General features: G+C 37.1%; 1 protein-coding gene across 1 annotated transcript; it reads right to left on the reverse strand.

Moving 5' to 3' along the window:
- Positions 1–1,583: 1,583 nt before the first annotated feature.
- Ldhb (lactate dehydrogenase B) lies at positions 1,584–20,816 on the reverse strand. The gene is made up of 8 exons (XM_015498228.2): positions 20,659–20,816; positions 17,862–17,996; positions 10,568–10,685; positions 8,531–8,704; positions 5,674–5,847; positions 4,115–4,232; positions 3,364–3,487; positions 1,584–1,934 (listed from the first exon to the last, which is right to left on the reverse strand). Exons 2-8 carry the CDS (start codon positions 17,988–17,990, stop codon positions 1,767–1,769), a joined length of 1,005 nt encoding a protein of 334 aa, XP_015353714.1. The 5' UTR covers positions 17,991–17,996; positions 20,659–20,816; the 3' UTR covers positions 1,584–1,766.
- Between the last annotated feature and the right edge of the window lie 1,593 nt (positions 20,817–22,409).

Raw genomic sequence — 22,409 nt, forward strand, 5'->3', positions numbered from 1 at the left:
CAGCGGAACCCAAGAGTTAAATAAATATACACACAAAGAAGAGTTAGGTCAGGAAAAACTCCCTAATTCTGATGACATTTCTTTGTCCTTCAAAATAATCTTGCTTAATGTCAGTACTATTCCTTGATTTTTCGGGTAGGTGCACCAGTAAATCCCACCCTGTTTTGTTTGTTTGTACTAAACCATCGATTCACCAAAGAACTCGGGGGTATGTTTCTCTTCTGTGAAATAGGTTGGGCAAAGATCACTTTAAATTCTAACATCATGATCTGAATCAATATGTAGTTTTCACATTTTGAATAACTTACAAAATACCTGAATCCATGTATTAACTAGTCGGGTGTTACTGGACCTCCACTTTATTCCTAAGGAATGTGAACACTTCCATTTTCCATATTTTCCCAAGAAAATAATGTGCTCCAACTAAATATGTGGGTACAGACTTTTCTTGATTTTATGGCACTTTCTTTTGCTATTTGTCATTATGCCTATCTCGTTGAAGTTACCTGCTTTCAGCTACTTTGCCTTAGGATTGGTTATTACCAATAAAATCTTGGCATGTGTCATCTATAATTAGGTCTGGTTAGCTGAGGGAGATATTTCCAATAATAGTGACAGGAGTTCATTTCCTCTTCATGTAAAGGCAGTTTGGAAGCAGGCTGTAGCTGGTAGAGCAGCTCCTTGAATACGAAGGACCCAGCTCTTGGCTCTGCATCCAAAATGTTTTGCTTTCTGCTCACAGTCTATGACAAATATGATCTCCCTATTCTTTGGACATTAAAATGTTTATTCTTCCATAGAAAATGTGCTGATTTTTTCTCCATGTCCTTTATCTTTAATATCTAAAAAATGGTTGGAATAGTAAAAACTACTTAAATATTAGCTACCATTATGACCAAACTTTGTGCTAGAAATTTTATGTAATTTTCTTTAATTAATGCAATCACATCGAAAGGGAATACTATCATCACGGTTTCATAGGTAAAGAATTTGAGGATTAAGAGTGCTTAAGAAGAGAGAAGAGCAGCTGAACTGCCCAAAATCAGTTACTGAATGACAGTGCCAGCACTCAAACCTAAGTTTACATGAAGCCAAAGCCCATGCTTAAAAAAAAAACAAAAAACACTTTCTAAACTAAACACTAGAGATTACATGTAAATTACAAGTTCTGTTAAAAAAAAAATCTGCTTTATGTTCCCTCTAAATCTCCATATTATTCTGTCTTCCAGTAGCTTGGATCTGGATGATTTAACCCAAACTTCCATTTTCTTTCACTATCAAAGAAAACTAATTCTCACATACAGTTAACTCCAAGTTTACAAAGCTCTATTTTAGAGGCTTTTCCTTTCAGAGAAGAGTTTATACCTGTTGAAATCCATTACAACTTTGGTTGTAACCTTAAAGCAGTAACCATACTCTCAGGACAACCACCATGAAATTATGGAATATATTGTGAAACAGAACTTTTGTGCTGTCTGGAGGGAGGAGAACAGAAGATGCAATGTAACTGGTACTGGGATTTAGGGGCATGGGAAAAATAATTTGAAAGACTCACTAAAATCATTCAGAAATCATTCCAGAAATGGAAGCACACTAGAACAGTTAATTTTATTTGTTCAAGAGCTCTTATTGCAAGCACTAAAACGAGCCTGGGCTTTGATCCTGTAGCCCATATCGCATATTAAAGAAGCAGCAAACTGACCCACGTACATGGATGCAGACTAAAGGTTCAGGTTTTCCAATTTCTATAGCCTGGAGCTCCGTAGTCACAGGTCTTTTAGGTCCTTCTGGATGTCCCACAGGGTATCTGCACTTTTCTTGAGCTGAGCAACCTCATCATCCTTCAGCTTCTGGTTGATGACACTGGTTAATCCCCGAGCATTGAGGACACATGGAAGGCTCAGGAAGACTTCATTTTCAATGCCATACATCCCCTGCAAGAAAAAATGCATTTGATTAAAAATGATCAAAGGAACTGTGTTTGAACAGATAATTGTAGAAAACTGGATAAGCACAAACTCATTCTAGACTCATGTTTTGAAGTAGGGTTTCTATATGAAGAATGCAAACATGAACTATGATAAAACTAGATAGCTATAAGAAAATAATAAGTCCTTGACTGAGCTTTACTGAATGTGTTTTATTGAACATTGCTCTCTATTTAGATGCACTTGAATAAAATTTGATAAATGAATCTTCAAATTAGATTGTTTCCAATTTCAGTTCTTTTTTTTAAAGAGAGAGAAAGAGAAAAATTTTTAATATTTATTTTTTAGTTTTTGGTGGACACAACATCTTTATTTTATTTTTATGTGGTGTTGAGGATCGAACCCAGCGCCCCGTGCATCCAGGCGAGTGCGCTACCGTTGAGCCACATCCCCAGCCCAACTTCAGTTCTTAATGGATTACTTTCACAAAACCCCAGGTTTCTTAAAGATTTTTAGTTAAGGAAGGAATTAAATAGGTGGTAATATTTAATAAGTAGAAGGAACAATGAATGAGGATGGCCAACCTGATGTCCTAAGGAGTAGCTGGAGGCCACTAAAAGCTGAGAGTTGCTGACAAAATAATTACCATTTCCAAAAGCACTTTACTAGTCATATTAGGTAATTTATTCAAAGGGTCAATTTAACTCTAAAACTAGTCAGATTACTTAATTATATTAAGGTTACTTCAATATAATCTTTTAAACTTTTAATTTCAAAATTTTTTGTACATATATAAAAGTACAGTACATATCCCAAGACGCTGCCATTACTCAATTTTTGCCATACTTGCTTTTTAAAGTTACTATTTTAAAACAAACATCTGATACCATGTTTTATCCCTAAAGACTTCTGTGTCTCCCTTCTGCGTGTTTGTTTTTGCTTACTGCACTCCCCACTGATTTTTTTCACCCTTGACATTGACTTGTGGAAAACGAGTCAGCTGTCTTACACAATGCTTCAATATAATCTGAACTATTTTGTGGTTTTGCTCCACAGCTTTTGAATGATGGTAAATTTATTAAGGTATCGAGTACACATGACAGGTGGGTCTACAAGTTCATCACACCAACTTAAAATGAAACTGTTATACACATGCAAATAATCATATATTGTAAGGGTATGCTGAATAAGATTCATTCGTTATGTTTAATTTGCCACATCATAGAAGAAAAAATTATAAAAAATTGTCAGATGTCATAACTTCCTCAAGTTTTGTGCTCTTATTCTAGACTTCTGTTGGAATAAGGAAAAAGTTTATACAAAACTTTGAAATACAGAAAAAATTGTGAACTGTAATTTTACCTTATCCTTTAAAAAATAAATTTGTTTTAGAATATAATGCTCACATTTACATATTTTTCACTGTATGACTTACCTTTACCATGGTTGATACTGGGTGAATTCTGGATAGATTTTTAAACATGGATTCAATGAGGTCAGCCACACTTAACCCAATAGCCCAGTTGGTATATCCTTTTAGCTTGATGACTTCATAGGCACTAAGGAAAATAAATCATAAAGATCACTAAAACCAGAGCCCTGAGTTTGACTTCTGTTTTATTTTCTTACTAACTGTAATCTTGGATAAATTATTTTATGTTTCTTGCCTGTTCCCTCTTCTTTAAAATGGACGTAATGTTATCTATTTAAATAGTGTTAAATTAATTCATATACAAGCAAAATGCACAAACTGCAAATAGTGTATGATAGGCCACAGAAAACGGATGGGGGTAATCTTTAGTTGAATGTAAAAGATCAGCACAGGACAGTTTAAATACTTTCAGCAATCTGCCCTTGGTACTTTTCAAAGGCAATTATGAGATGACATGTATCTAGGTTTACCTTCCTAAGTAAACTAAACTTATTTGTAGACAGGAGGCAACATGAAGGCCCTCCTCCCTTGTTAATTCCATGTTGGGCTAGGGTTACCTCTGTAATAGATCTCTCTCTAGAGAGAAAATATTTGCTTTCCCTAGGGGGACTGAAATAGCAAGCTTGACCAGTCTAAGGTGATAACTACATACTGACTACATTTAATCAGTTTAAGCAGCCATGAAAACTATTTGCAATTTTACCTAGGTAAACAGGAAAAGAAATCATCTTAAACCAAGCTCCCTTCCACTTGCCTTTCAACCACCATCTTATGCACTTCCTTCCAGTTTTCACTATCGTTGTCTGTTCCCATTTCTGGATTTAGTTCCTGGAGAGAAACACCAGCCACGTTCACTCCACTCCACACAGCCACTATTAAAAAAAAAAAAAAAAAAAAGACAGGCATTCTAAATATTTCTACCTTTAAAAATCTCTTAATCCAGATTCTGCCTCTAATGCAAGTCACTGAATACTGGCTGATACCGCTCCAATGACAAATGCCGTTAGAACAGCCCCGCCCCCCCCAAGACATTTGATCTGATACTTGCCTTCAAATAGCAACATTTCTGAACTTTTAATTTTCAATAAGTTTGGTGCAAAATAATCACCATGTCATAGTTACAAAGAATATGGAAATTCTTTGCCTCTCTCTAGGTTTGTCAAATCACAATGTATTCTAGTTTGGGACCATCCTGAATTTTTGATTTGAGTAGTTTTCAAACTTGCCTACTGCTTACTTTTTTCTAATAGAACCCATTTCTTCTAAGTAAAAAATTAACTAATTAATTAATCAATTAATCTAGGGTAAGACCCCCAAACAGAATAATTACACCCAAATACAATGAAATATGTAAGGGTCTGTTTAATTTAGGGGAGAAGAATGTCAGGAAGTGTTACAAAGACTGGCATGTGAACTGGACCTGTAAACTTAAGTTATGTGCTCCTCGGGAACCTCTGGAGGAGAACACCCAGACTCAGGAAGTACGAGTGGAGGCAGGGTGAAGTCTTGGGTAGCTAACAGCTATGAAGGCAAAGCTGCTCACAGTCAAGTAAGACCCCATTAATTCACGAAGTTTGCCTCATCAAGCCAGTTTGGCGTTTTCAGGGTCTTTGGTGAAATCTGCATAATGGTGTCCATGTGAGATCAGTTTAATCCTCTTTCATTTCATGTAGACAATACAGATCAATATCAATATGGAAATAATCATCATCATCATCATCATCATCATCATCATATTTGGGGAAAAATCAAAGAGTATTGAGAGAACAGAGCAGTGGACAACAGTCATGGGCTTCCTGTTATGATGCTCCAGGGTACGACAACATCACTTTTGTGGTGTTTATCCAAAAGCACAAAAATTAAACCTAGCCATGAGGAAACTATAAGACAAACCTAATTGATGGACATTCTACAAAATAACTCATCTGATTTTTCAAAAATGTCAAGATTATAAAAAAAATATAAAGGTTGAGAAAGTATTCCAGATTAAAGAGAGTAAGGAGATAGAGCTAGATGTAATATGTAATGTTAGGATGGCTCCTGAACTGAGAAAAAGGGCTTAGGTAATATTAGGGACAGACAGAGACATCTGCAATGAACTGCGGATTAGGTAATATGGCATCAATGACACATTTCTTGATTTTGGTAAGAGTACTTTGGTCAGAAAAAAGAAAACCCTTGTTTTTAGTAAGTACACACTAAGGGACTTTTGGAGAAAGAGCCAGAGGACTATGATTTATAAACAAATCAGAGTAAATAATGGCAAGACTAAGACCATAAGAATACAGTAAACATTTTCTATTTTTTTTTTACCACTTGAGTCGCCATGTTCTCCCAGAATCCATCCGTGGCAGCTGCTGGGATGAATGCCAAGTTTCTCAGCCATAAGATAGCGAAATCTAGCAGAATCCAGATTACACCCACTTCCAATCACACGGTGCTTGGGTAATCCACTTAGTTTCCAGGTAACATATGTAAGAATGTCCACTGAGTATTTTAGAAAAAATACAGGTAAGTAAATAAAAACTGACTTCAACTGCTATCCCTGGCTTCCTCCTCCCCAATTTCCTCATTTCTCTAAGAAGATGTGGCCAGAAAGATGTAATACTTTTCACTTTTCATAATTAGAGATATGGGTGAGAGAGAAACAAGAACAAACCTTGAAGCATTATTAGAGAGAGACTGTAAAATATGAAATACACAATGAATTATGACTTTCTATTTATATCGTTACCTGACATAAGAATACTTAGGAACCTTGCAGATGGTTTAAGTTGAAAGAAAAGGGTTGAATCAGATCCTCACATAGATTTTCACCAATTCTAACATTCTATGATGATAACAATTGCCATCACAAACCAAAAACCATTTATTACTAAATTATCCAGGCATGTTATCATATATTATTCAGTAAACTTTTAAAAAAATTTTGTTTTGAGAAAGGATCTCACTAAGTTGCCATGAACTTGAATTGAAGTCCCTAGAACTTGGGATCCTGCTGCCTCAGCCTCTTGTTGACAGTAGGTGATATTAAATTTTTCTACTATTTAATGAAAGGACATCCATGACATAACCTTTGTTTCAGTGTGGCACAGCCTTACAACTCCACAGAGGTAAAACTTCTGTTGGCTCAGATAGGATCACAGGACTTAGATAGAGGAGAAGCTGGAAAGAGCAGAAAAATATGCACACAAGAAGCTCCAAGTCAACTCTGCATCCTCCACCTCGACACTCTGTACATGCTGGCTAAGCTATTTTAAGCTAGAAAGATATATAATCAGTTAGTGACACCTGCCTGAGGCACAGGGTACAGCAACTTAATAGGGCTAGTTGTCATTCCTGTTTTATATCTGCCTATCACATACATATTTATAAACAAGACAGAACCATTTAGTAAGGCCCAATCTAGTTTTAAAGTGGGAAGAATAATACTGAAGTCATGTCTGTCCTTGCTAGCTTCCTACTTACAATGTTCAATAAACTGTAAAGATTCTCCTGGTTCTTAGTCACAGTCTTCCTTTAGGTGAAATACCAAAGATAATCAGTTTCACCATCTTATCAATGTGTCTGCTGTGCTCACCAACACGGCAAATTAAAGACATTATAGAGTAAATATGAACCATTTAAGCTGTCAAAGGACAAAATTACAACTTAGTTTAAGGATCTTAATCGACTTTATTTTTGACTCGAGAATTAGGCAGCACTTCATCCCATAAATTATAGTGTCTGCTTGGCTGAGCAGAAAAGTTTGGTTTTATAAGCAGAGAAAGGCTGAAAAAAGAAGTAATAAAACAACAAGAAGTGGATGGGTCATTTCAGTTACATTCCTTACAAAGTGAGGACAGAACAGTGAAAAATAACCAGTTAATTTCAGACTATTTTAGATGACTTCTTCTGTGTAAAGATTAAAACAGAGCCAAGCATGGTGGTGCTCACCTGTAATCCCAGTGGCTTGGGAAGCTGAGGCAGAAGGATTGCAAGTTCAAAAAAAACAGCCTCAGCAATTTAGCAAGGCCCTAAGCAACTTAGGGAGACCCTGTCTCTAAATAAAACATTAAAAAGCACAATTCATCTCTAAATAAAATATTTTAAAAAAAGGCTGGGGATGTGACTCAGTGGTAAGCACCCTTAAGGTAAATATTCAGTACCAAAAAAAAAGGATTAACAACACAGTTGAAACTGCCTGCTTGGGAAAATTGGCTGTTATCTCTCCAGTCCAGATTTATCTGATCTGATGAATGGCTTAGTTTCACTGTGGTGATATGGAACTCCTGAGTGACTCCATTTTGACTTTTAGCCTGATGTGTTAGAGCCTTGTGCAGGAGCCTGATCCCTAACAATGGCCTCCTTTATTCTAGAAGGCAAAAAAAGTAGCATTGTTTCCAGTCAGAATGTGATCCCTGCATGCAATCTATCTGCATACTTTGAGGATAGACTTAGCAAGGAAAGCAGTTTTTAAGTTATAACATTTGATTTCAGCAAATATTTATCCATCAATATAGCCAATTTCTATTTTTAAAATGGAACTGATTAGTAACTTAAAAATTCTTTTTCAAATTTCAATCTGATTCAATCCTAAAAGTTTTTGTTGTTGTTGTTTTCTTGGTACCTGGGATTGACCCCAGGGATCCTTAACCATTGAGCCACATTCCCAATCCTTTTTATTTTTTGAGACAGGTTCTTGCTAACGTGCTGAGGCTGGCCTTAAACTTGTAATCCTCTTACCTCAGCCTCCAGATACATTGGGATTACAGGCATGTGCCATTTTACCTGGCAATCCTAAAATTTTTTTAGAGATTAGGACACCAGATTGGGTTTTCTAGAAGAGAGAAGGTCAAAAAGTTAATTTTTCTTTCTTTCCTTCTTTTTTCTTTTTCTTTTTTTAAACAAATTGAAGCCCTGTTCAAATGTTTTAGCCCTTTTTTATTCTTCCTACCAGGATAATCTTTTAAAAAATTTTGAAAGCCTTTAGACGTTACAATAAACCCGGATGAAAGAATAAGAGGGCAGTGTCATTTATTTTGCAAACATCATCCTTTTGTAGGTAAAAACCAAAGACATGTGAGCCACCTCTGCTAGCAAACACAGGGACTGACTTTAAGTCCAAAACAACAACACAAAAATCCAAACATTAAATGGAGCAAAACTGAGACTTAAAATATTATAATACCTGGGTTGGAAACCACAATTATGATGCAATCGGGACTGTACTTGACAATCTGAGGAATAATGAATTTGAAGACATTGACATTTCTCTGCACCAGATTGAGACGACTCTCCCCCTCCTGCTGACGGACTCCTGCAGTTACTACCACGATCTTAGAATTGGCAGTCACAGAGTAATCTTGAAAAAAGGAAGAAAAGGCATTCCTTAAATACAACTTTTCATCAAACATATATGATATGCTCTAGCACTCTAACTAGACATAAGCTTCTAGAACTCAATGACAATTAAGTTTTCAGTATTGAAAGTTTGGGCTGGCGATGCAGCTCAGGGGCACAGTGATTCCTTAGCATCCACAAGGCCCTGGGTTCAATCCCTAGTACCACAAAACAAAACAGACTTTCAAGTCCAATGTCCCTGCAGCCATTTTCCTCCTTGAGCTACACTGAAGCAATCCAACTGTAAAACTGACTCAAAAAATCAATCAAGGAAATAAAGATGACCCTAAATTATGTTTCTACCTAAGAAATTTATTGAATTTTCAGGAATAAACCAAAGCATACAAAGTGAGTCTAAAGTACAATAGGCAGACTTCCAACAACAAAAATCTATTTTTGTACTCTTAGTAAAGGGAGAAAAATTAAGTAAAATAAAGAAAATCAATTTTAAGTTGTTTTTAGGCATATAATGCTAATAAAATCTCAGGAGAAGACACTGTTTTTGGCTATAAACTGAAATTTTAAAGGAGCATATTCACTTTTCAGCAGTATGAACTTCTCTGAAAAATATTTCATTTTTTTGGTCAAAGTATGTCCGTTTCAAAACCTTTGGACTTGAAAATTTAATGTGATCCTTGCATGCAATAGCCATGGAGGGGGTCACAGAACTAAACTGCTATAATGTGACTTTTAACAGTTATTAACACTCTTTTCCCATAAAGTGGAGGTAATAATAGTATTGATCCCTCATAGGACTCTTGTGAAGTAAGATGAGATAATACATGCAAAAAAAAAAAGCTCTACATGTTCCCCTCAACATTACTAATTCAACTAACAATACCTATTATTTGGTTTCTTCGAGGCATTCAAATTGCTAGAATTGGAGGAAAAAAAAAGAAACTGCCAACACTGGATTCACCAGGATGGGAAGACCAATTTCCCGTCAGGGAATGAGGGAGAAGAAGCAGCTGAGACACATGGAAATGCAGGTCATTTCAAATTGTGAAGATGTATGTAGGCCCTGCTAGAGGCCTTAGGATACGGACAGGAGCCTATGCAAAGGCAGGAGATCTTTTAAAGAAATAAGTATATTCAAACTTTCATTTGAGGAAAAGATCATCTAATTGGGGTATAAAGTTAACAAGTGCAGTTGCATGGAACATAGAGTCCACAATCATTTTGTACATGTTCTTCCAATGTGGAAAGGTCAATGTGTTCTATGCCTTTTTAGCAAAGTGGATGGAAAATGAGTTTCTAGAAACTGGTGAAACAAAACTGGACTGTAGGAGAAATATGGTACACAACAACCCAAACAATGCTATTTATCATAATTGGTTATTTTCTCTTAGTGATATATATAGCCATGATCATTGTTGGCTAATAAATTCATTTCTAGTAACTGTCTATTGACAAGGGAATGTAAAATTAATGCCTTAAGGATGAAAATTAAAACATAATACAGAAATAAGTTTTTTTTAAAGGAGAAAAAAATTATAATTAGATGAAAATTTCATAGTTTTTGAAGAAAATACTAAAATAGGTCATCAACATTTCATTGTTGACAGTCACTGAAGTATCTGTTCCAAAAGTTTGAGTTTTGCTAATTAATAAGTTTAGGACAGGGGTATACCTCAGTGTTACAGCACTTGTCTAGCATGTACAAGGACACTGGGTTTGATTCCTAGCACTGCAAAATAACAATAATTATAAATTCAAAATAAAAGTTAAGTTTATGATGCTGTAAGGTGCATTCCAAGTGCATTTTTTTTTCTCACTAAAAACATCAATTTAATATCAGATCACATTGGGCATGAAATTAAACTACCTTTATCTGCCACAATTTTAGGTGTTTGAAGAAATAAGCTTCCATGCTGCAGATCCATCATTTCTCCTTTGAGCTTATCTTCCAAAACATCCACCAGGGCAAGTTCATCAGCCAGAGACTAAAAACAAACAAAAAAAGCAGGCATTAGTACCTAAAGCCATGCTAGGATGCCTCCACACATGGTCTGTCTCAGAGAGACTATTTAAATGCTAAGCACCATGTCACTAAAATCCTCAACAATTCTACCTTGAGGTTAGGCATTCAACCATGATTCCATAATACAATTATGCTTTAAAAACATGTGGACTTAAAAACTGATTAATTCAGACACTTCAATGGGAACACCAAGAAAATCCTTATGTGTGAAGATGCATCTCAACCAACCTTTGAAATTCCCATCTCTTATGGATGACCATAATTTACAAACTATTCAAAAAGTGGCTGGGGCTGGGGTTGTGGCTCAGCAGTAGAGCGCTGCCTAGCATGTGCGGGGTGCTGGGTTTGATCCTCAGTGCCACATAGGAATAAAATAAAGGTATTGTGTTCACCTACAACTAAAACAAAATATTTAGAAGTGGTTATCCCTCCCATTAAAATACCACTAAAGTTCTTGCCTCTACTGTTTTTAGGACTGTTAGTAAAATAATGAATAACAGGATATGTCAATATTAGAGTTCATTTAAAAATGTAAATACTCCCTCCAGGAAGAGTAGTGTGATCATCCACGTAGGCAAAGGGTATTGATGAAGGAAAAGGTAGGCCACTGGGGTCTAGGATGCAGTGTGAAGGATCAGATACAGTAGGCCAGGTGGAAGTGGAGGAGTCAGGAGGGCACAGGCCAGCAGAGGAAAAGCAGCAGAGAAGTGAGAAGGCAATGAGAAACTTGACCTACTTTAGCTGGAAACAGGCCCTGGTTGCTGTAGGACTACAAATGGGCAGGGTCCCAAGATGCCAGAATGAAAAGGGCCGGCTAACCTCAAAAGTGTTTCAGTGGACTTGATGGGGAGGAGCCTCTCTGAGAGGGAAGGCTCCCTGTAACTGGATGGATGTGAGTTTAATGTTAAACAACTTAATTGCAGTACTTGAAAACTTTTAATATGGCCAATTTGTGAACTGCAGGATACTTAGAAAAATATTTTCTCATTTCCAGGTAGTCAGTCCTGTCTCTGAGGGTTCCACATTCATGAATTCAAATAAACTTGGATCAAAAATATTTTTTTATTTTTGGTACTGGATTGAACCCAGGGTACTTTACCACTGAGCCCTTTTATAATTTTTTAACTCCAGCACCTTTTTCATTTTTTGATACAAGGTCTCACTAAGTGGCTTAGAGTCTTGCTAAATTGCTGAGACTGGCCTTGAACTTGTGATCCTCCTGCCTCACCCTCCAAAGTCACTGGGATTCAGGCTTGTACCACAGTGCCAAACAGCCAACAACACTTTCTGTTTTTTTTTTTTTTTTTAAAGACTACATCTATAGTGAACATGTACAGATTTTTTTTCCTGTCATTATTCCTTAAAAAATATAACAGCAACTTACATAGCATTTACATTGCATTAGATATTATAAGGAATCTAGAGATGATTTCAAATGTACAGTATAAAGGAAATGTGTAGGTTATGTACAAACGCTATACCATTGTATGAGATCCTTAGATTTTGGTGTCACAGGGGTCCTGGGATGACTATATATATCAAATACTGGTATTGATTTTTTTTTGCATTTTAAAAACCGTTTTATTCCTTTGCAGCCTCTGATAAGATCACACAAAATCCCCATTTGTGTTTTCTAAGTCCTAACAAATACAGTAAACTTAATAATAGCTATAACATTCAGTCAAGATACTGAATTCTAGGAATATCAATCTTATTTTAGAAACGTCAAGTGTATGTGGCTCAAGTCAACAGAGCAACTATTTAGTGCTTAAGTACAAAAGGATGTCACAGGATCTGAGATCCTGTCTCTCTTTTTGAGTGGGTGCAGAGAATTGGCTGAGAAATGCATTTTTAGCTGACAAGGAAGGAAGAGATCCAGCGCTAAAAAAAAAAAAAAGAACTGCAGTGCCAAATTTAGCTAAATCTGTATGACTGAATGTCCTCCAAAGGTGGAGGCACACAAATAGAACAAGTGTGACCAAGTACTGATGCTGTTGTTTGACTTAAATAAATCCATTTCTATTCACATGTTCTATATCCTATGAATTTATCATACACATTTTTCACTTAAGCTGTTAAGTTATATTTAAAACGGTTTGAAACAGCAAGGTTTACATTAACTGCAAAAGCAATAATCTTATTAAGGAGTAAGACCAGCTAGAAGATAAGAATACCATTGTTGACATCTTGTTAAATCTACCACAAAAGTGTCTTTGAATCTCAAGTCCTATGTGGATTGGGCAGGGTCTTGTGTTCTGCCTTTTGGTTCTTTTAGCTAATAAATTACTAGCACCAATGCCTTAATATTTGATGGTTTCATTTTTATGGTCAAGTGGTTAATGTGCATGAAATTATTTTTCCAAATACCTAACTAAACGGACATGCACTATTTATTAAATAACTTATTTTCTTCCCCTCTGAAATGTCACTTTCACCATATTATTGAATATAATTTGGGTCCTTCTCAGGCTTTTAGTTTGTTTCATTCATCTATCTATCCTTGTACAAATACCAAAATTTAAGTATATACTACTTTCAAGCAAAACCTGGTACTGAAAAAACTACTTTGTTGTTGGGCACAGTGGTGTATACCTGCAATCCCACCTACTCAGGAGGCTAAGGCAGGAAGAATGTGAGCTCAAGGTCAGCCTGGGAAACAGCAAAACACTGTCTCAAAATAAAAATTTAAAAAGGCATGGGGATATAGCTCAGTGGTAAAGTCCTTGCTTAGCATGCATGCAGCCCTGAGTTCAATCCCTAGAAGTATAAAATAAAAAATAAAATAAAAATTGTTTTACAACATGTCTACAATGTTGCTTCTCCTAAGAGTTGTGTTATGTTATGTTTATATCCCAAGAAAGGATATATATGCAGTTATAGTTGACTGAAGCAAGGACATCCAAATCAAAAGACAGTGGGATTCCGGCTGGGGGATAGTGGTGATCTTGCCTGAAAGCTTTGCACAACCCTGACAACATGATGAGCTGACATTCAGATCCTCCTCCTGGCAGCTAAAATGCAGAGTCTGAGATTGGCAAGGCATATTTGGTAAAAGAAGCTGAAAAGGCAAAATTGGGCCAAAATTTGACAAAATTTAAGTGCAATTAATCAGTAATATCCAGAGTATTCATTAGTGTAATGCATATTTCCTATGGAATATGCCAGACATTATTCTACTAATCAAGAATAGAGTCACGAATAGGGATGGGTGCAGTTCAGTGTAGAGCACTTGCCTAGCATACATAACGGCCCTGGATGTGATCCCCATTACTCAAAAATAATAAATAAGTGAATAAATAAAAAAGAACAGAATCAAGAACAAATCCAGTAATTTTTGCTTTCTCAGGATCTATAGGAAGGGAATAGGAATTTCTAATGGTAGAAGTGCTATTAAGACCAAAAGGACAAGATCATTGTACTGTCATGTGTAACTAATTAAGACAAATTATATACAAATTATATATAGCAAAAAAATAAAATAAATAACACACTTGTTAAAAAAAAAAAAAGACCAAAAGGAGAAGTGATATCAGTGCAGGCCTGCCTGCAAAGGTCATGCCCTTGAATGAGATCCCCGAGTTTATCATTCATGTGCATGCAACTCTGAGGTCTAGGGAAGAACATCCAAGATAAAACCACATAAAAGGGTTCAAGTCAGAAATGAACTCGGCGTTTGGGAGTAAGAGATGAAGTCAGAGATGGTACGGTGATCATGCACTAGAAGGAGTGGCTATGCTGTGCTGCTGGTACCCCTGGAGCTGTGCACACCTTTTCCTTGCTCTGAGGCAGGCAGAGGCGATCCATATGGCCCTACAGAATTTCAGTAGGCGAGCCACTACTTTGGTTGCTATGTAGGCAATGGCTGGGGGGTAAGCAGATAAAAGGAGAAGCAGAAGATAAAGGAGTCCTCTTAATGGTAGGGCACTGTGCAAGGAAGCCTCAGTTGTCTTGCTAGTCTAGAGAAGGCTTGTGCCTTCACAACCTCTTGCTCTGATACTACAACTTCAACCACCTTCTGGAGGCACAGTAAAATGTGTATTCTGTAGCCATGCGTTCAAAAAGGCCAGGCTTGGCACTTACAGTCTGGGTGCTCTTAGCCCTTGTGAGGTTTTTCTCCCCAACAGTAAGAGATGTTAATACCTGCTGACAGGTTTCACAAAGAAATTAATAAAATGATAAGCAAACACCTGACGGACTGTTTTCTTTCTCTATTAACCTAGTGAGGTTTCTAATCTTTCCCAAATATTTCAACAATTTTGAACTACTTTAGTCTTATCCATTAAAAAATATCTTAACATTAGCTAGCAAATGGTTTTCAACAAGGTAACTCTTTCTTACATTGTTTATGTTTTCAAAACTATCCTTAGATGGTCTCCACATAATTTCTAAGGCATTTTGTGAAAAATTAAGGGAAAAGGAGTATAACATTGAAAAACAGAAATCATAGCATTTAAATTTGAAAACTTCAGCTGTGCTAGCAGCAGGGATTGTTCTCAAGCACTGGTCTGGCCAAATTATTATGTAGTCTCGATATATTTACTGGAGATGTTTTAAAATTTGACTAAAATAATCATAGCCACATTTCTTATGAATAGATTTTCCTGAAAAGTACAAGTTTTGAGATGAGCAGTAGGAAAGAAAACTCCTTTACTAGTATTTTATTAATACATTTATGTTTTTAACTGCCTAAATACTGGCATAGGAAAAAAAAAAAAAGAAACTGGAGTCACTATTGGTAAGAGGTGAGAGTGCTGGTTTCAAAATAGACATGGACTCCAACATACCAAGTATTGACTCTAGGTTTTTTAACTTTCCAAGTGTGGGAAAGCAATACACGCCCCCTAGGAAGCACACTTTTATTTTTGCCTATTGATCTTTTCCTGGCCTCGCTGCAGTTCCCAGTCAACCTCACAGTCACAATATTCTCCAGTATACCATGTTGCTGAGCTATGATATTCAGTAGGTTAATAAGTGTATTAAATGCATTTTTTCTTTTATTTTCAACATATAGGTTTATCAAGCTAGCTGTGACAGGCTGTGTAATTTATTCAGCTTCAGCCACCTTATCTGAAAACAAGAATATGAATAGTCCCTATCTTGAAGTTGTTTAAAATTTTGTTTTTAATTTAAAATACTTTGAATACAGAAATGTAAGCTGCCAAAGAACAGTGACTACTGAATTTGTGTTACTGTACTCAAATTACCGGTATCTACTCAATCAAACTATCTAGAAATATATGCCAAAGAATAAAACTTTCACTAGTACACTTCATTTTTTTTTCCCCCCCTTTTGTGGTGTACTTCATATTTCAAATGATTTTTCTGGTATCTGTTCTCAGCAAAGATTCAAAATTTATTCCTTTAGAATTTAAACTTGTAGGAACTGGGTGTAGAGCCCAACGGTCAACGCTTGCCTAGCATGTGCAAGGCCCTAGGTTCAATCTCTAGCATAAAAAAACTTTGCAAACAGAATTTGGCTTGGCTAGGAGTTTCTCACACATGATACAAAGTGGTCCATGTGCTCTACTAAGGGTAAAAAGAGCTTGCTTGTTTTCCTTTCTCTCTTCCTACTTTTAAGGCAGCCATCTATACAAACAATGAACCAATTCAGTGAGGTAAATAAGAAAAAGGCTCATTTCCTCAAAAGCTCTGAGGAACTAAAGAAAACAAACTGGTTTGGATTACAAGGGGTATGTATGAGGCCAGCCAAAAGTCTATGGAGTTGTACAGAGAACAAAGGCTTGAGAAGTAGAAGGTGAAAATGGTATTGCAGCTGTGTTGCATTGCAAATTGCACTGATTGTGTAAGAGTATGTCCTACCTGAGGAAATCTACTGAGAGACTTAGAAGTAAGAACATAATGTCTGCAACTTATTCTCAAATATATGCCTGACAGAATAATACAATGTTGAGAATTAGTAATTTTGGGTAAACGGCGTACAAAAGTTTTAATTTTCTTACTATTCTTGCAGATTTTCTGTAGGTTTGAAATTATTTCAAAATAAAACTACTAGTTGAAAGTTTAAGAGGAATTATAGATATTCTCACAATCTCAAAAAGCCATCTCAAAAAAAAAAAAAAAAAAAAAAAAAAAAAAAAAAAAACAGATTACTTAACTATAAAAGATAAAGAGACAATTGCAATAAAAAATGTTACACCCATCCTGTTAACGAGGGGAATGAATTCAGCATTCCTGGAAATGAGATGAGTTGAATATCAAGTGTCTCCTGATGTGATGTGCCAAGAAGAACATGATATCACATGGTTCTAATCTCATCCCTCAAAATATAACCTGAACCTAATCACAAAGAAATATTAGACAAACATAACTTGAGGAACATGCTACAAAACTAAACTGAACCCTATAAAAATGTCAGTGATACAAGAAATAAAGTTGGGTTGGGGAGCCAGGTATGGTGGCACAGGTATGGTGGTGCTGTAATATCAGCAGCTCAGGAAGCTGAGGCAGGAGGATTGCAAGTTCAAAGCCAGCCTCAGTAATTTAGTGAGGTCCTAAGCAACTCAGGGAGACCCTATATCTAAATAAAATACATTAAAAAAAAAAAAAAAAAAAAAAAGGTTGGGGTGTGGCTCAGTGATTAAGTGCCCCTTACAAANCCAGAAGAAAGAAAAAAAAAAAAAAAAAAAAAGAAAGCTGGTTTGGGGCTGAGGGTGTAGCTCAATGGTGGAACACTTGCCTAGTATGCATGAGGCCCTGGGTTCAATCTCCAGCAATGCTAAAAAGGAGGAGCTGAGTAATTGTTCCAGATTAAAGAAGCATAGAGACATCACAAGTATATGAAGTAGTTGATCTTGGATTGATGTGAAAATAGCTATAAAGGACATGATTTTGACAACATGGAGAATTTTAAATATGTATGCTCTATGTTACATAATAGTATTGTAAGAATGTTAAATTCCCTGAGTGTAGTAACTCTGTTAAGGTTACACAGGAGAATACAATTCTCTTAGCAGATGCATGTTCAAGTACTTAAATGAAGTGCCATGATGACCATAACTTACTTCAAATTTTTCAGGAAAAAGAAAAATCTTTTAAAGGACAAAATAATATCCTATGATGCATAAAGAGACTGTTTACAAGCTGAAATTGTATCATGTATGGTGTTCTTAAAATATACCTTTCCCAGAATGCTGATAGCACACGCCATACCAACTTGACCAACACCCACAACAGTGATCTTATTGTTTGGGACTGTGGTCTCTTCTTCTGCAACTGGTGCAATGAGTTTTTCCTTGAGGGTTGCCATTTCAAACTGCAAGAAAAGAATCAAAACATTATACATATGTCCACATAAGAAATCTGAATGGAAGTTGCCCTTAAGATGTTACTGTTGTGATTTTGAATTAAAGTACAACTTAAAATGAGCCTAATTAACAGTGGTAGAGCACTTGCCTAGCATTCACAAAGCCCTGGATGCAATCACATATACCACACAAAAATAAATAATAAAAAATTTTAAATTCCAATAATATTCTAGAACACAGAATATATTTTAAGGAACCAAGTGACTTATATACTGGAAAATTTAATCAAGGTCAAAACCTCCAAGAAATCCCTTAGAATTGAGATTTTTCTCTTTAGCCTACCACTCCATATATTTAATTAGTCTTATTCCCATTTTTGTTGTAATCATTCATTTACTGGCTAAAAGACAGGAACATTTATATTTAAATAAGCTAATTTGTTTCTTTTGCCCCTATCTATATGTAACTATGTAAACTATTTAACCCATATTTAAGATTGGTCAAAAACAATGGCCAGTCATGAATATATTCTATTAATAACTATTATAAGGGCAGGTTCTTATAGTGAAATTGTATCATATATGGTGTTCTTAAATTTCATATAGAATGTGTCACAATGTACTGAACACACAGTAAGTGCTTAATAAGTACATGATGACAACAAAATGGTGATGAATAATATTAATGAAAACTCTGCAAACCATTTGAAATAAAGCAATAAAATTTAAAAAAAAAATCAACCTGTTGGAAAGCATTTTATACAGTACCACCCAATTTATCTATGCCATCAGATAAATTTTCTGGGTAGTTGAAATAAATGAGAAAATTTACTGAAACTTAAAAATTCTGTGGCAATTTAGTACACAAAATATACTCTCCTGCCTTTTAAATAGGTTGCAGGCCATAAATAAGCCTTTTCTTCATAATTTATGTATTATAAATGGTTACCCAACATGTCTAATATTTAAGTTTGTTTTCCATTTTTGTGATAGACTGTTGCATCTGAGGCTACTGTACCTGTTTCGAACTGAGTCAACTCATCCTAGTCTTATTTTTCCTTCTACTCTCCAATGGACTTTAAGTAACAAAATCAGATTTAGTAATTGTACATGTTGTAGAGTCAATAAGACTCTCAGGTGGAATAAAGCACCTGAATTCGGAGATAATCATGTAATAACTATTTTGGTTCCATGTTCTATTTTTTTTCTTTCTGAAAACTATTTTCCCCAGTCGGTAACAACTAAATTGAGAGATTTTTGCCTTTTCAGATCCCACTTACAGTTTTCTAGTGAATGCTAAAAGATACAATGTCCTGCAAAGGCCTCTACAAATGGATGACCTTAAAATGAAATTCAAACCTGTCCTGCACTTGGGCAGAATCAGAAGAATGCTACATCTCTTCTTGCAGAACTCAGTTAAAACTGCAATTTCCTCCCATTAAGCTTATTTTTGTTTGTTGGTTTAAGATCCTTTAGGTATACAGGGGTTCCAGTTAGCCATGGAAAAACAAAAATCCAGAATTGGTTGCCATATAAAAATAGAGTGGTATTCTGATAGGCAATATTTATTTATTTTTACTTGTTTTTAGAATGTCTTTTTTTTTTTTTTTTTTTTTTTTTGAAGTCCTCTGCCAAATCAGAGTGGTGGCTGTTGGGAAAAAGAATGACAAACTACGTAAAAGCAACCAGGGACTCATGGTCCTTTACATCCCTCACCCTTGGGGATATAAATAAACTACTAGAAATGAGCCAGTGCCTTAAGTTCAGGAACAAAGATCCTCTTTACAGAATCTCTCTCACCCTAACCCTTTAAAACCGGGTACAGCCATCTAATTCCTCCACGAAGTGCGTGCCGGCTCTCCCCTTCCCCCACAGCCCAGGCCCCACCTGCAGTCTGCATGGTTCCCTGCCCACAAGCCACCTCTCCAGGCGCGGCGCAGCGGAGAAGGGCAGGTCACGAGGAGGGCGGGCAGCAAACCCAGATCTCCTTGGATAAAGTCTCCGGGGAGAAGTCTAGGCCCTCCTTACTCTCAGCACCCAATGCTGGCAAAGTAAACAAAGCTCCTGAGCATCAAGAGGCCAGGAAAATACCCGCGTAGGGTTCCTGCGGCCAGGGGAGAAAAAAAAAAAAATGTAGTGCGGGGCCAAATTTGCAGATCACTGGATACATTTACCCTCATCCCAGCAAACGCAGGAGCAGTTTTCCACTACCCTGGGATCCAGGTTCAAAATCGTCCAGCCTTCTTAACCCATCTGGTTCCTTCCCCCACCCCTAGCTCCTCCAGCACGTGTCCCGGATCCCGCCAGTAGGCACAGGGGATGGCACCCGCCCTGAGCTGATCTAGGGCACGGTAGGGCCTGGGTTTTGGCAAAAAATGCAACAAGTCTCTCCCCAGGTAGAACGCAGGCCTAAGACGAGCCTGCAGCGATGAGGACAAAGCCTGGGGCTCCGTCGCAGCCTCTCCTCCCCAGCTTCGGTTCCCGGGGCTCACACAAGGTCCGGGTCCCAAACCGAGAGTCAGGGCCCAAGTGGGGATGCTCGGGAGCACAAGCCCAAGAGAGCAGATGTGCTTCTCGGTCCCTCCTCCCGTTTTGCCACTCAATTACTCCTTTGCACATCCCATCCAGTTTGTCTGTGAGCCAGGATTCGGGGTCCTGGACAGAAACCTACCAGACGATAGGAGGCTCTTGAGACCGCAGGAAGAGTCTTGCGAAGACAATGTCAGCCGCGCGCGTCTCCTCGGGCGCCGGATCTGCAGCCAAGGAGGAGGCGGGACCCACACCCTCCGCAGCCTCTTAGGTTTCTCTATTGTGATTGGAAACCCGAGCACCGCCTACCCCTCCCCTCGGCTCGCTCAATCCCCTTCAAGGACAAGGGCTCGACTATGCGCACGCCCTCCCCCGCTCCCCAATTGAGGAGGTCACCTTCTCGCGGATGAGGCAGCCTCCGCTCTCAGCTAATGTCACAGCGTACAGGCTCTTTCTTCAATGCGGTCGCCGAGTAATTTCTAAAACCTGCCTGCCTGTCGCTGACTCTTCTGGACTTTCACCATCTTGTGTGGATAGACTTAATACAAATAGATACACATTTCTAGGTTGCATTGAGGTTCAACTTTAGAGGACCAATCCTAGATGTATTTCTCTCCAATGGGTAGCACTGCTTCTGAACCTTTTTAAAAATACAACTGAATTTTAATCATCAGCATTTAAAGTTCATTTGATGAAACTGTGATTTTAACCCCCCACCTTAATTCAACTAATAAGCATTGTTTGCCTGCTAGTTGCTTAACAAACTGAGTGAGGCCTGGTTCCTGCACTCTGCAGTTCCTTCACAAATCTTCAAGGTCAACAAGGGCCAACCTTGCAGTGAAGGGAGATAAGGTGGCCACTAAGCAAGTCGCAGTTTCTGTTAGCTCCTGAATAATTCTAAAGCTGAATAAAGCTGGATGTTATCATCTCTGTCTTCAACACCCAGCCCGGTCCTGGGTACATTAATTCAGTATTAACAAATGAGTGATTAAGCAATTGGAAGTATTCTAAAGACTTAAAAAGTTTCTATTGTTTCTTCTAATTAAGTTGCTTACAAATATAGCGATCTCACAAACTCACTATACGTGAAAAGGAGTTTTGTTTCTTCTGTTTTTTTGTTTTATTTTGTTGGTAAATGTATGGTTTTTGTAAATGACCATAAATTCTATAAATAACTGCTTTAGTTTCTTCTAAGTGCCAAGCATTGAAGGCACAAATATAACTATAACCTATGCTCATTCAGATGCTTCCAGTCCAAGTAGGCAAACTATTTCACTTGCAATACAATGTGTTACATGGTAATAGAAATTTGGTTAAAGCACAATCAATTTCAGAAAAAGGAATCACTAAGGAAGGGGTGTCTTGAGAGAATTGATAAGGCTTAACTCTCCCAGCATCTCTCTGATTTCAACATCCAGGTAGTAAGGACTTTGTATGAGTCTGAAGTTGTGGGCTAGTTACAGGGATGTCTGTGTACTTTTCTCCTTATGATGCAGTATAAGTCCTAATAAAGCCTCCTTTTGAATGTTAAGGGGGAAAAAAAAGATATATCCCAGTCATAAATGAAAAAGATAATGATAAGGGAGAGAAAAAAGACTTAAGGGATAATCTCAAAAGCATTACAATCACATTGAATACAAGTTTGAACCACATTAGCAAGACACCACAAGAAACCTAAAATCTACCTTCACCTTTTTCTCATCTACTTTCCCAATAGTATCCAGATTCCCTAGACTTTATTTCTAATTATTTCCACAATTATTCCCCTTCTTCTCATCCCTTTTACAAAGGGATGTGAGTCTTTGAGGGTGGGGCAGAAAAATGACAAGAGGTTTCTATTTCTTCTACTCAGTCCCCATTCTTCCCCACAAAATGCTAATCTGATTGAGCAAA

Source organism: Marmota marmota, unplaced genomic scaffold (genome assembly GCF_001458135.2).
Source record: "Marmota marmota marmota unplaced genomic scaffold, marMar, whole genome shotgun sequence".
Classification (NCBI taxonomy): Eukaryota; Metazoa; Chordata; class Mammalia; order Rodentia; family Sciuridae; genus Marmota; species Marmota marmota.

Excerpts from the sequence above, each read along its gene's own strand:
- Ldhb (XM_015498228.2), bottom strand. The coding sequence starts at position 17,990 with ATGGCAACCCTCAAGGAAAAACTCATTGCACCAGTTGCAGAAGAAGAG. Across the intron at positions 4,233-5,673 it reads AGAACATGGCGACTCAAGTG|TGGCTGTGTGGAGTGGAGTG; the intron begins GTAAAAAAAAAA and ends TTTTTTTAATAG. Across the intron at positions 1,935-3,363 it reads CAGTATCAACCATGGTAAAG|GGGATGTATGGCATTGAAAA; the intron begins GTAAGTCATACA and ends TTTTTCTTGCAG.